The 13654-nt window shown below is 44.7% G+C and overlaps 1 protein-coding gene across 3 annotated transcripts in view; it reads right to left on the bottom strand.

Moving 5' to 3' along the window:
• zfpm2a (zinc finger protein, FOG family member 2a) overlaps nucleotides 1–13654 on the bottom strand; it is a 1363132-nt gene that overhangs the window by 290712 nt on the left and 1058766 nt on the right. For all 3 annotated transcript variants that reach the window (XM_070888458.1, XM_070888457.1, XM_070888459.1), the window contains exon 5: nucleotides 12491–12602. In XM_070888458.1, coding sequence (XP_070744559.1) covers nucleotides 12491–12602 — 112 coding nt within the window. The remainder of the gene's footprint in view (nucleotides 1–12490; nucleotides 12603–13654) is intronic.

Raw genomic sequence — 13654 nt, 5'->3', positions numbered from 1 at the left:
ATTTCAGACCATAACCTTTGCCCATATTTTGTTCCCTCTCCTCCCTTTTTTTTACAAACCCTCCCCCCCTTTTTATTTATATTTTTTCTCTGTTTCCCATGGCATTTGGTAATTATTCCGCCATTCACACCCTATCTAGACTCATCTTTTGTTTCCTAACTTGTGCCATTACCATCTCAATTTCACACATCATTCCTTTTGTTTCCCAAATCACTCCTATGTTCCACCGTATCACTGATCTTTCCTTTTGTTCATTTCACCCCTCCCCCTTTCAATGCACCTTGCGCTTCCTTTTACATTTCAAACTTTTGCCAGTTCTGATGAAGGGTCACAGACCTGAAACATTAACTCTGTTTCTCTCCACAGATGCTGCCTGACCCGCTGAGATTTCCAGCATTTTCTGTTTTTATTTCAGATTCCATGATCTGCAGTATTTTGCCTTTGTAAGGCTGTAGGTCTGCCTGTAAGAGATGTCATATCTCTGTCAGCACTTCCTTTCAAAAGTGCAGCCTTCTCACACACTGCTCCTCAGAAAGCTGGAGGTCTGAGCGTCGGTCCCTATAACCCCATCGGGGGAAAGGCCTCCTCTCCAGACGTCTTCGGCCTCTCCTCATCCATGGGCCGACATGGTCAGCAGCCCTTCGTCTAGCTTGAAGCCACCTGCCAATAGCAACCAGCATGAAACGCTGGCGAACTAGTAATGCCTCTCTCTAAATTCTCTCACTGACCTTGTAAGGACACTGTAATGGCAGATAAAAGTGCCGTATGCAAGTCGGAGCTTCACGTAGCGTGCTGTGTGCAACCGTTGCAGTCAATGTGACCTGCGATGTAGGATCCTCCTCCCTCCATTTAAATATGTTGCCAATACCACCTGCTGCACCCTGGGAAGGCCATTTTTTTTCAGACGTTTCCAGGGGCGGACGTTAAATAAGGCGTCAGGGCCGAATTTAACGTTATGATCTCAGTCAAACTGGAGGGCGGGGCAGCAAATTTTTGCGCCGCCGCAAATTAGGAGCCTAATTTATCGTCCGGGATCTAAAAGCTGGATGGCCGACGTTACGCCCAGAAATACCAGTTACCGCCCCTCTGGGGCGCAAACTGAGGTGCAAAAGAGCAGAAAATCCAACCCTTAAAGTATTTGGTAGAAGGATTAGAGGGGAGTTGAGGAAATCTTTTTCACCCAGAGGGTGGTGGGGATCTGGAACTCACTGCCTGAAAGGATGGTAGAGGCAGAAACTCTCACCACATTTAAAATGTACTTGGATATGCACTTGAAGTGCTGTAAACTGCAGGGCTACGGACCTAGAGCTGGAAAGTGGGATTAGGCTGCATAGCTCTTTTTCAACCGGCACAGACACGATGGGCCGTAGATTTCTATGATTCTATGAACTGATCCAGCATCAACTGCAGCCTTCAACATAGTTGACCACACCTTCCTCCTCCAACGCCTCTCCTCCATCGACCAACTGCTCTAGCTTGGTTCCATTCTTATCAATCTAATCGTAATCAGAGAATCTCCTGCAGTGGCTTCTCTTTCGGCTCCCACATCGTTATGTCTGGAGTCCCGCAAGTATCTATCTTGGTCCCTTCTATTTCTCATCTAAATGCTGCCCCTCAGCGATATCATCTAAAAACATGTCAGGTTCCACATGTATGCTGATGTTACTCTGCTCTATCTTACCACCACCTTGTTGGACCCCTCCGCTGTCTCTGATTCGTCACACTGCTTGTCCGATATCCAATATTGGATGAGCAGAGATTTCCTCCAACTAAATATTGGGAAGACTGAAGTCAACAATTCCAGCCTCCCCAGGTCTGTACGGAGTTCCTACGGATCCGGGAAGGCATCGGAAATGCGCTGGAAACCGGCATTTGCGATCTGTCAAGTTTCTGGCTTGACAGATCATCCGCAGATCAGGAGCAAGGATTGTAAGTGGAAATTTCCGATATTTACGCTTACAAATGTCCTCAAAAATTTTGCGCCTGAAAAAGCAGGCGCATAGCCAACTTTTATCGGCGCAAGTGTTTTAAAAAACACAGAAACATAAAAATAAAGTTATTAAAACATATTTTATCATTAAAAACCCTCCCCACAACGGTAAGTTTATTTTAAAAAACTTTTTTAAAAATCGGGAAATTATTTTTTTTAAGACATTAATAACTTTAATTTAAATGAATGTAGTGTAATTATTTTCTATTTTTTATTAGTGTTTTGGGTGTTTGGGGCTGTGTTTTGGGTGTTTCCGGCTCTATCACTATTATAGTAATAGGAGTTTAGGACCCTGCAGAACTCCTATTACTATAATACTTTACCTGATTGGCTGCCCAGAGCCATGTGACTCCAGCTGTAGGCCTGCGCACGGGTCAACGTGCACGCGCTACGACTGGCAGTCAGCTCAGGCCACAGCATTGGAAAGTCGAAAGTGGGCAGCAGCTTAAGGTAAGTGCGTATTTTTTCTCTAAAATACCCGCGGGAAGGCCAAAGCAGAACTTCAGGGCCAATGTCTTTGGAGCCTGCCACATACTCTGTTCCCTAACCACCGCTTCCATCCCTGGTACCAGTCTTAAGCTGAGCGAGACCGTTCGCAACCTTGGTGTTGTGTTTGATCCCAAGATGAGTTTCCGACCACATATCTGCTCCATCACCAAGCCTGACTACTTCCACCTTCGTAACATCGCTCGATTCCAACACTGCCTCAGCTCATCTGCTGCTGAAACCCTCATCCATGCCTTTGTTACCTCTAGACTTGACTATTTCAATACTCTCCTGACCAGTCTACCATCTTCCACCCTACAAAAACTTGTGCTCATTCAAAATTCTGCTGCCTGTATCTTAACTCATTTTAAATCTTGTTCACCCATCACACCTGCTCTGGCTGACCTTCACTGGCTTCCGGTCTGACAATGCCTCAATTTTACAATCTTCATTCTTGTTTTCAAATCCAAGGCCTCGCCGTTTTCTATCTCTGTATCCACCTCCAGCTCTACAAGCCTGCAAGATCTCTGCGTTCTTCCACTTCTGACCGCTTGCACATCCCTGATTTTAATCGCTGCACTATTGGCGACTGAGCTTTCAGCTACCTTGGCCTAAGCTCTGGAATTCCCTCCCTAAACCTCTCTGCCTCTCTCTCCTTTTTTAAGATGCTCCTTAAAACCTACCTCTGATCAAGCTTTGATCAAGCATCTCTCCTGATATCTCCTTCTGTAGCTTGGTGTCAAAAGATGTTTTAAAAAAAATTGATATCGCTCTTGAGACCGTTTAGAACATTAAATGCAAGTTGTTGTTGTTGTTGTTTTTGGATGAGAATTCCAATCTTACACAACCCTTTGTGTGTAGAAGTGTTTCCTAATTTCAGTCCTGACAGACCTGGTTCTAATTTTTAGGCAATGCCCCTTAGTCTTAGACTCCCCAACCAGCGGAAATAGTTTCTCTCTATCTACCCTATCTGTTCCCCTTAATATCTTGAAAACTTTGATCAAATAACCCCTGACTAAATTCCAAAAAATTCAACCCTAGTTTGTGTAATCTTTCCTCATAATTTAACCATTGAAGTCCAAATATCATTCTAGCAAACCTACGCTGCACTCATTCCAAGGCCAATATATCCTTCCTAAAGTGTGATGCCAAGAACTGAACACCGTACTCCAGGTGTGGTCTAATCAGGATTTTGCATACCTGTAGCATGACTTTTAACCCATTGTATTATTGTCCCCTGGCTATAAATGACAGCATTCCATTAACATTCTTGATTATTTTCTGTATCTGTCCATAACATTTTAATGATCTGTGTACTTGGATCCCTAAGTCTCTTTGGACTTCCACTGTTTCTAGCTTTTCACTATTTAGAAAGTATTCTGATCTATCCTTTTTAGATCCAAAGTAGAGCACCTCACACTTGCCTATATTGAAATCCATTTGCCACAGTTTTGCTCATTCACTTAATCTATTAATATCTCTTTGTAATTTTATGCTTGCATCTATACTGCTTACAATGCCGCCTATCTTTATATCATTGGCAAACTTGGATTTGTAACTCTATATCCCATCATTTAAGTCGTTAATAAATACGGTGATTGTTGAGGGCCCAACACAGATTCCTGTAGGCCACCACTAGTCACATCCTGCCAATTTTGAGTACCTGGCCATTACCCCTATTCCCTGTCTTCTGCCGCTCAGCCAATTTTCAAACCAGGTCAATAATTTGCCTTCAATTCCATGAGCTTCAACTTTAGTTAAAAGTCTCTTATGAGGGATTTTATCGAATGCCTTCTGGAAGTCCGTATAAATAACAACTAAAGACATTCCCCTTTCCACTTCTTTAGTCACCTCTTCAAAAAATCCAATCAGGTTCGTCAGGCATGACCTACCCTTTACATATCCATGCTGGCTCTTTCTGATCAACTGAAAATTTCAAGGTGTTCAGTCACTCCATCCTTAATTATAGACTAGCAATTTCCCGACAACATGGTCTATAATTCTCTGGTTTCTCCCTCTCATCTTTCTTAAATAGCAGTGTGACATGTGCACTTTTCCAATCTAAAAGAATAGTTCCTGAATCAAGAGAACTTTGGAAGATTATAGTTATGGCATCAGCAATGTGCTCACCGACTTCATTTAAAACCCTGGGATGGAAATAATCTGGCCCTGGGGATCTGTCACTCTTTCGTGCCATCATTTTCTTCATTATTGTTAATTTGCTTACGTTAATTTTGGTGAGTCCCGGTCATTGATTCAATATTAGCTTCCTCGGGATGTTTTCTTCCTCTACTGTAAATACTGACGCAAAGTAATTATTCAACATTTCTGCCATTTCCTTATTTTCATTTATATCATCATGATCAGATTTTAAGGGGTCCACATTGCTCTTAACCCATCTCTTTTTCCCACTATAATTGTAAAAAGCTTTTTTGTTGATTTTGATACTCGTTGCCGATTTCTTTTCATAGTCCCTTTTTGTAGCTCTTACTATCTGTTTTGTCAGCCTTTGCTGTTTTTTTGTATCTCTCCCATTCACCGGGATCTGAGCTATTTTTTGCATTCTTATATGTTGTTTCACTTAGTTTTATGTTGTCCCTTACCTGTAGGCAAGTAGAGCTCCTGCCCCTTAGGGATATAAATTAGTTCTGTATCATGTTACACTTTTTTTGAACACCACCTACAGATCTTGTTATTTGACCCATTAACAGATTTATCCAGTTTACTATAGACAGTCTCTGTCTCATCCTGTTGAAGTCAGCCTTATCTAAATCTAGAATCTTAGTAGCTGTTTCACGTTTCCCCTTTCAAACACTACGTTGAACTCAATTATGTTATGGTTGCTATTACATAATTGCTCTTCAGATAGAGCTAAGAAAGTGACTCCTGGCCTGTACACCTTGTAAGCAGAATATGGCCTCCTACGCACACTCCCTCCCCTCACCAGTGGACTTCTAATAGGCACAGCAGCTGCCAATACTGGTTGCTGAGGCTGCTGCTGCCCCTCTTCCACTAACTGCTCCTGCATCCAAAAAAAACTCGGAAGAAAAGCAGCCATGATAAGCAAATAATGCTTAATGAAATTGATAAAGCAGAAAAAGTGAGAAAGGAGTGCCTTGGATGCTGGAAAAACTTCTGACGATCCAAATAGCAGAACACTCCTATCCTCCAATTATCTGCAGGTGAGTGGCCCTTTAAATACTGCTTCAGTGGCTCTGAGACACTGGGGGAGAAATTCATTATAGCTCAGGAATGGGTGGTAACTTTAGAAAAGTTTGAGATTTATCACCAAATTAAGTCTCATTGCTCAAAGAAATGATTGAGGCGCTAAATCAAGCTCAGTGGCGTTACACTCAAAGTGCTAAGCAATATCAGGTGTAGTCTAATCACAAGCCATCATTGCCACAGGCCCTTTATAGTTCTTAAAGGGGAGGTTCATTGATGCTGCAGAACCTCATTCTTGAGTAGCACTTTAATATGATGTGAGAAAAAAAAAAGCACTCATTTTTAGTAGCCACAACATTCTGGAAACTAAGCAACCTTTAAATGGCTGAATTCAACAGTTGTACAATGTCAAACCGACAAGGAAGCAGTGAAACAGCACTATCCTGACAAAATGCATTACTTTAGGTAGCACCCCTGGAGCCGGCATCCACCTGTCGCTGTCGGGGCGACAATGAATTTTGCAGATTGGGCGCACATCTGCCTGGTGCTGAAGTCTCCGACACTCGCTCATACCTGGCAGCGCTACGGGGGTGCCGGATTTGATGTGCGTCGCTGGAGGCACCTCGCTGCGGCGCGACTGCCTCAGCACCCATTAGCGCCCTTGCCAGGCGATAACTGGAGGTGCTAAGGTACCGAATTTTCACCCACCAAGTTTAACTGGCGGATCAGGCACTGGGTGGGACTGCTACGATTTTTGGTTAAAATGGTGTTCAGTCCTAATAGGCCCCTAGGATCGTCAACTCTGGTTGGACGTATTCCTGGAGGTTTGATCATGTGACACTCGATCACGTGACACTTCTCCGCAGTTTGCAAATGTTATTGCATTTACCTTATAAAGGCTGGATACCCTGTAATTTGGTGTTTTTGCTCCCCGTGAGCATATAGAAATGAATTTATTGATTGACTGATGCAGACTGAATGTCACAAAATTTTCCAAGTGCCTCCATGAATGGGTCCCTACCATCCCCGAGACGTGTGGTATCAGATTCCCCAATCACTGAGAAATATATGGTCAATTCTTTCTAATCGCAAACAAAATCAGAAAATGCTGGAAACAATCAGCAAGTCAGGCAGCATTTGTATTCCATGAGGTTTGGCAAACCTGCCACACATAGAGGCACTGGGAGCTGAAGGCTGGAAATCTAAATGCCATTTCACCCTCCACTTCAATGAAAAATGACTGGAGGAAAAAATTTATTGAAAGGGTTTCTAAGCACCTCATTCCCAAAATGACCTGATAATTCCCTCACTGGCAGACTGAGAAAAAGATGCAATGAAAGTAGCGGGGAGGCTGCAAAAGGAACAAATTGGAATAGAAAAGTTAGCACAAGTACGGACCTAAAATGACGACTGCAACAGCCAAAATACAAATGGCTATTATTTGGGTTCTTTAATGTCTACAGTGTTCAGGCATGCTCCAGCGCAGCCTAGTTTGCTAGCATAAACCCTCCCTGTGCCCTGTAAACCCTCCCCGCCCTGTAAACCCTCCCTGTGCCCTGTAAACCCTCCCCGCCCTGTAAACCCTCCCCACAATGTAAACCCTCCCTGCCCTGTAAACCCTCTCTGTGCCCTGTAAACTCTCCCCACAATGTAAACCCTCCCTGTCCTATAAACCCTCCCTGTGCCCTGTAAACCCTCCCTGTGCCCTGTAAACCCTCCCCGCCCTATAAACCCTCCCCACAATGTAAACCCTCCCTGCCCTGTAAACCCTCCCTGTGCCCTGTAAATTCTCCCCACAATATAAACCCTCCCCACAATATAAACCCTCCCCGCCCTGTAAACCCTCCCCGCCCTGTAAACCCTCCCCACAATGTAAACCCTCCCTGTGCCCTGTAAACCCTCCCCACAATATAAACTCTCCCTGCCCTGTAAACCCTCCCTGTGCCCTGTAAACCCTCCCTGTGCCCTGTAAACCCTCCCTGTGCCCTGTAAACCTTCCCTGTGCCCTGTAAGCCCTCCCTGTGCCCTGTAAACCCTCCCTGTGCCCTGTAAACCCTCCCTGTGCCCTGTAAGCCCTACCTGTGCCCTGTAAACCCTCCCCGCCCTGTAAGCCCTCCCTGTGCCCTGTAAACCCTTCCTGTGCCCTGTAAACCCTCCCTGTGCTCTGCAAACCCTCCCTGTGCCCTGTAAACCCCCCCCGCCCTGTAAACCCTCCCCACCCTGTAAACCCTAGCCCTCCCTGTGTCCTGTAAGCCCTCCCTGTGCCCTGTAAACCCTCCCTGTGCCCTGTAAGCCCTCCCTGTGCCCTGTAAGCCCTCCCTGTGCCCTATAAACCCTCCCTGTGCCCTGTAAGCCCTCCCTGTGCCCTATAAACCCTCCCTGTGCCCTATAAACCCTGCCTGTACCCTGTAAGCCCTCCCTGTGCCCTGTAAACCCTCCCTGTGCCCTGTAAACCCTCCCTGTGCCCTGTAAACCCTCCCTGTGCCCTGTAAACCCTCCCCGCCCTGTGCCCTGTAAACCCTCCCCGCCCTGTAAACCCTAACCCTCCCTGTGCCTTGTAAACTCTCCCTGTGTCCTGTAAACCCTCCCCGTCTGCGCGTTGTAAATACTCTTCCCCATCACCAGTCAGGTCTCTCCCACAGCTCCTGTACATACAAGTGTAAACCGGCCAGCTGTCCTTCAAACTAGGCTGGAGCACTGAAACCATTACCCACTTGCAAGATGATTTCAGGGATCGGTAAGTCTCGTTCTCATTGTCCATCACCAGGGGATGGACAATGGGGCACCATGCTTGCCAGTCAATGATTCCCCTCCCCCTCAGTTAGTTATGTCAGATGAGGTTATGTTGGTAGCACTCTTGTCTCCGACTCAGAAAGTTGTGGGTTCAAGTTCCACTCCAGCTCAGTGGAATGCTGCACTGTCAGAGAAGCCGTTTTTCGGATGGGTCTTTAAACTGAGACCTCCTCTGCTCTCAGCTGGATGTAAAAGATGCCACAGCACTATTCGAATAAGATTGTCTGGTCATTATCATGTTGCTCCTTGTGGGAGCTTGCTGTGTGCAAGTTGGCTACTAAGTTTCTTACATTACAATGATGACTGCACTTTATGCATCTCTCATAACAACCTCACCATGAGTAAACCACAGAGGCTCAAGCAAACCTTATACACCAGGAGCATAGGGCTCAATTTCCCCAGTGATTTGCGGCATTTATTTGGATCGGGCTATCTTTTTTGGCGTATTGAGTCAAATTTTTGGCTTATTTATTTTTTTCAAACTTTCTCCCTGCGATCTGTGCCGGCGTAATGGACTTAGATATGAGTTTTCTAGGCCAGTTTTTTTTTAACGTCATAGGAGGTGGGGCGTTCCCTCATGTCTGCGCCATTTTTTCCAATTGTTCGCAGTTTGGCCAACATTTTTCTCCATTATCTGGCCACTCACCACTCACGAAAAACCTTCTGGTGAGTTAAGAAAACGAGCGCACATTCACAAATCTGCGCTGAAAAGACGCCATTGTTTTTAAATCGAAGATTTTGGAGGGTGTCAAGAACACTGTTAAAATCAATAATAAAGTTCAACTTTTTTTTACTTGTCAATGTAGAAGTGTAAATTTGTTGGATGTCACAAGTTTTCTCATTTTTTTACTCAATCACACGCCACCACCGAACATCTTGAAGAAGGCCTGGAGGGTTGTAGGTTTGGCCGGCAGAATCGGCCTTGCGTCCGGACACAGTGGCTCGGGGTTCAGCTACAAAACAAGCCGTGGGAAAGGGGGGAAGAGTGGAGAGGAGGGAGAGATAGCCGATCTTACGGGTTGTAGCCCGGGAAGGGGGAGGGAGAGAAAGGTCACAAAACTTAAAGGGCGGGTGGGTGGCGGGGGGGAGAAGAGACCCTGAGGGCTCAGCGACAACTATTCCACATGAACATGTTTACTCTTTGGATCTGTTCCGTAATGTTGTGTTATGTTAATGGAATTTATTTCAGTTTTAATGTAAAATATATTTTATTCAAAAATTTACAATAACTTAACTTTAATAAAATTATTCTTGTATCAACCTTCACTTTAAGGTCACTCTTTAAGATCACTTAAAAACTTTAAAATCACTTGTAAATTTACATAACTTACAAAAAACTTTTAATTTGAGAACAGTTACAACAGTAACACTAATAATAACAACAGCAGCAGCAAAGAAAGGCTGCACCCATCTCTCCTCCCCCTCAGTCTAACACCGCCCGCTGTGTTTTCGCCTTGGACTTTCCACCACCCCTGCCCACAGGCGGTGGAGCAGTGTTCCTGGGCTTGGTACCAAGCTTATTCTTTCTAACATCTCAGGTACTGCGCACCTCTTGAGGGTGGGGGGGGGCGTCAATGTCAGGCGGCAAGTTGGAGGGCCTGGTTTGGGACTCTTCAGAGGCTGGTGGGGGGATTGCAGTGGGAGTGGCAGTTGATTCTGTCAATGGGCACGGGGTCTGGGCGTGTTCTCTTATTGCAGCAGCTAACTCCAACATGTCGTCCCTCATGCACCCTGACAGTGTCTCAGCGGCCTGCAACATTCCCTCCCTAATGGCCATTGACATGGTTTGCACTACCTCTGACATTCCCTCCCTCACTGATGGTCCCAGATATCGTTCCCATTTCTCGTGAGAGTGTTGTTACTTCTCCCGACAGTCCCGCAACCTCATCACTTACCCCACTGATGGTGTCCAGGAGTGATCGGGTAAGATCAATGCTCTCCGTACTCAATGACATCATCTGAACCACATTGTTACATCCTGCCTCTCAGGAGAGCGCGGTCGAGCTCTCCTTCCCCTCCTCCCCATGGGTGTGGCTCGCACCACACCACTGGAACCCGCAGCCTGGGACGCTGGGGTCCTGGGTGTGTCTCGCTGCACCACATCACCGGGACCCGCAATCTCGGAAGGTGGGAAACCACGGAATGTCCCACCAACATTCAAACCACAAGTCAAGGAAGGGGCTGGCATCTCCACGAGTGGCACCTCCTCCATATTCAGTACAAAAGTGGAAGCTTCATCCAGCTCCATCCCTTCCCTCTTCCCCCCATGTTCTTGGTCTGGAGGGTGGGATTGGAAGATGTTCTCCTCTTCATCTGAATCATCTGATTCATCTGAATCTTCTTCTGCATTGTCAGGGTTGGCCTCAAGTTCTGCAAAATATAACAGAATAGTCAAATGGTTAGCAGTATAGAAGGGGGCAGGATGGGTGGCATGAGTAGGCTCACACATCGCAGGCCAGGCAGCAGATTGATTTGAAGGGCCACGATGAATTTGCAGGACTTACCCTTTCCCTCGAGTGTGGGCCCAGCTTGTGCAGTACTGATTGTTTTTCTCCAGGCAGGACCCATCAAAGCAGTGACCCTCCCTTCCAAGGGTGTCAGTGGATGCAGATTTGGCGGGCCTCCTCCTGTTCAAGTTCTTTCCCTTTTGTTGTGTGCCAATTTCCTCTGCAAAGATAAAAATGCAACTTTTTAGAGAGGGTGCCTTTCTGCTGGGTGGGACATATACAGCTGGTCACATTTACAATTGCATTGAATAAATGAAAATATTACTTACACTAACTACTTGACCAAGGTCCTGCCATTTCTTTTTACACTGGCCTCCAGATCTCTTGTTCACCATTGCACAGTAATCTTCTACAACTTGGTTCCAGCATTTCTTCATTTATTTTGATGGAACTTTTATGTGATCTCTGCTGGTATGCAGCTCCAGTCATCTGTTCTCGATCACAATAACTAGTGACTCCACTTCTTCCACTGAAATTCTTGGTCCTTGGTCCGCGTTACATCATGTATTGTTCCAGCTGTGATTTTTCCAATGCTCTCACAGCACTCCTCTCACACACACACAACTGGCTCTTGATAAATGGGCGATTGCCAAATCCGAGCTGTACTGAACATGCGCGCCCATTGGAACGACATAAAAAATGTAACCTTTTTCCCTGCGCATGCGCAGAAGGTACGGCATCGTGTTTTGGCGCAGACAGCAGGCTCCACCCCCCGAGGAGACTGGACACACTGCGCGGCGCCAAATTCAAATTATAGATCAGGAAAAGTTTGGCAAAATATTTCTGCCGCATTTCTAGCCTAGAAAACCCGGCGTAACTCTGGCAATACGCCAGAAATGGACTTGGGGAAAATTGAGCCCATAGAATTTGTTTGCTAGTTTTTATCTCACATCAGGACATCAGTGAGAGGCTCTTCACTGATCTGACAGCGCATTATCTGTTAACTACTGAGATTGTTATTTATATGCACACTTCATTGATGTCATTTAATCAGATAATGAGCGATTTCTCCCAGTTTCCCCAGTTTCAGTAACTGGAAATATTTTTATGCATAAGATTTTATATCAAACATGGAACATGAAGAGTCTTCCGCATCACCGCGCCCTCTCCTCCCCCAGCCCCTCCACTTCTCCGAGGAAAAAACATTGCGTATATAGACTTGTGGATTGAGATTGATTCTATTGTAGTACCAGCAAGTCCTGCACTACAATAGAATCTTTATCTCGATACATGCATTAAGGAATCAGTGTTTCTTTTCGATGGGAAGGGGCGGACCGAGAATTCAAGTTGTGATATATTGGCAGTAACATCTGTTTTTTGTTCCGTGAATGCTCGTTATAAGAACCCTCTCAAGCCCCTCTTCATTATAAGCACTGATTCTGGTAAATTGGAGTTGTAGTCATAATATTTTGGATAAAAGCAATATAACTGTTAAAATAAAAGAACGCAACAAATTCCAGCTAGAGCAATTCCATTCCACAAATGCACACATTATATCAATTCACAGGTATAATTTCATATAAAAAGGAGAATAACAACATGTTTTTACCTTTGCTGTACACAACACAGTTGTTATTGTTGTCCTCTGTTCCTCGCCAAGTCACATCCATCAGCCACTTGGGACCAGCATGCACCACTATAGGGACAGATGTTTTTGTCTTCTGTACAAAGGGAGATAATAAACAGATGCCGTTTGTTTTCAGTGATTAAGAACTTGATGAATAATACTAATTTTCACAGAACCTTAACCCCCAAACACATAAGCCAAAACCAAAATCCCTTGTTGAGTTCTTACAGAGGACAGAGAAAGGCACACTGAGTGCAATCAGTCTTCTGACTGACAGAACTATTATTAAATCAAGACTCTCCAAATGATAATGGATCAGATCCTATGGATTACTAAATCTCTAATGGCTTGGATTTAAACCGAGAATGCAAATGACTTTGGCAACAAACTCTGTGGAACCTGCTGGTGAACTTCGGGAACTTTGTCTTCCTGCAAATCGCTGCAGTCGCACTGCTGGATGAAATGGCTAGAAATGGGTTAAGGAGATAGTCAGACGGATTCTACAGAAACCCAGGACTAAGTGTACTCCGATGTGCCATTTTTCTATTTATTCAATACAATGCTGTGAGAGGGCTATCAGATAAATACATAAATTGTAAATTATGTTTTAAGATGGCACTCAAGATGGGAGAGAGGGATGGTTCAGGACTACACAATGCATTCGCCATTAACGTAGCCGTTTTCATGAATGTGCATACATTATATAATGTTTTTGCAGTTATTAGCTCCATGATTGATGAAGATGGCTACGTTAATGACAAATGCATTCTGTCATAACCACCCCTTCTCCCATTCTATATATATTTAGTGCTACATATAGTGCTGCTAATATATTTAATATTGCCTGTAGTGTTGCTCATACATGTATTACTGCATATAGTGCTGCTTATATGAAATACCTCAAGTCTTTCATGACTTTTACCTACTTTCGAGCGAGAGTTTGCTTTCTTTATTCTCATTCATAAGGTGTTTAGAGGCTAGACTTTCCATTATTGTGCAGATTACCCAAAAATGGGCGTTAATTCCAGCGTTGGCGTCTTTATGGGTTTTGAGATCGCCGGATTATCGCCGAGTTTCCATTTTACAAAATGGACATTAGTGGGAGCGATGTGAAATGGGCATTAGCGGTAATTTTTTTCTTCTGCC

This window comes from Pristiophorus japonicus, chromosome 1, assembly GCF_044704955.1.
Source record: "Pristiophorus japonicus isolate sPriJap1 chromosome 1, sPriJap1.hap1, whole genome shotgun sequence".
In the NCBI taxonomy this organism is placed as follows: domain Eukaryota; kingdom Metazoa; phylum Chordata; class Chondrichthyes; family Pristiophoridae; genus Pristiophorus; species Pristiophorus japonicus.
The sequence above is the reverse complement of the archived record's forward strand: the minus strand, read 5'-3'. Positions and strand labels throughout refer to the sequence as shown.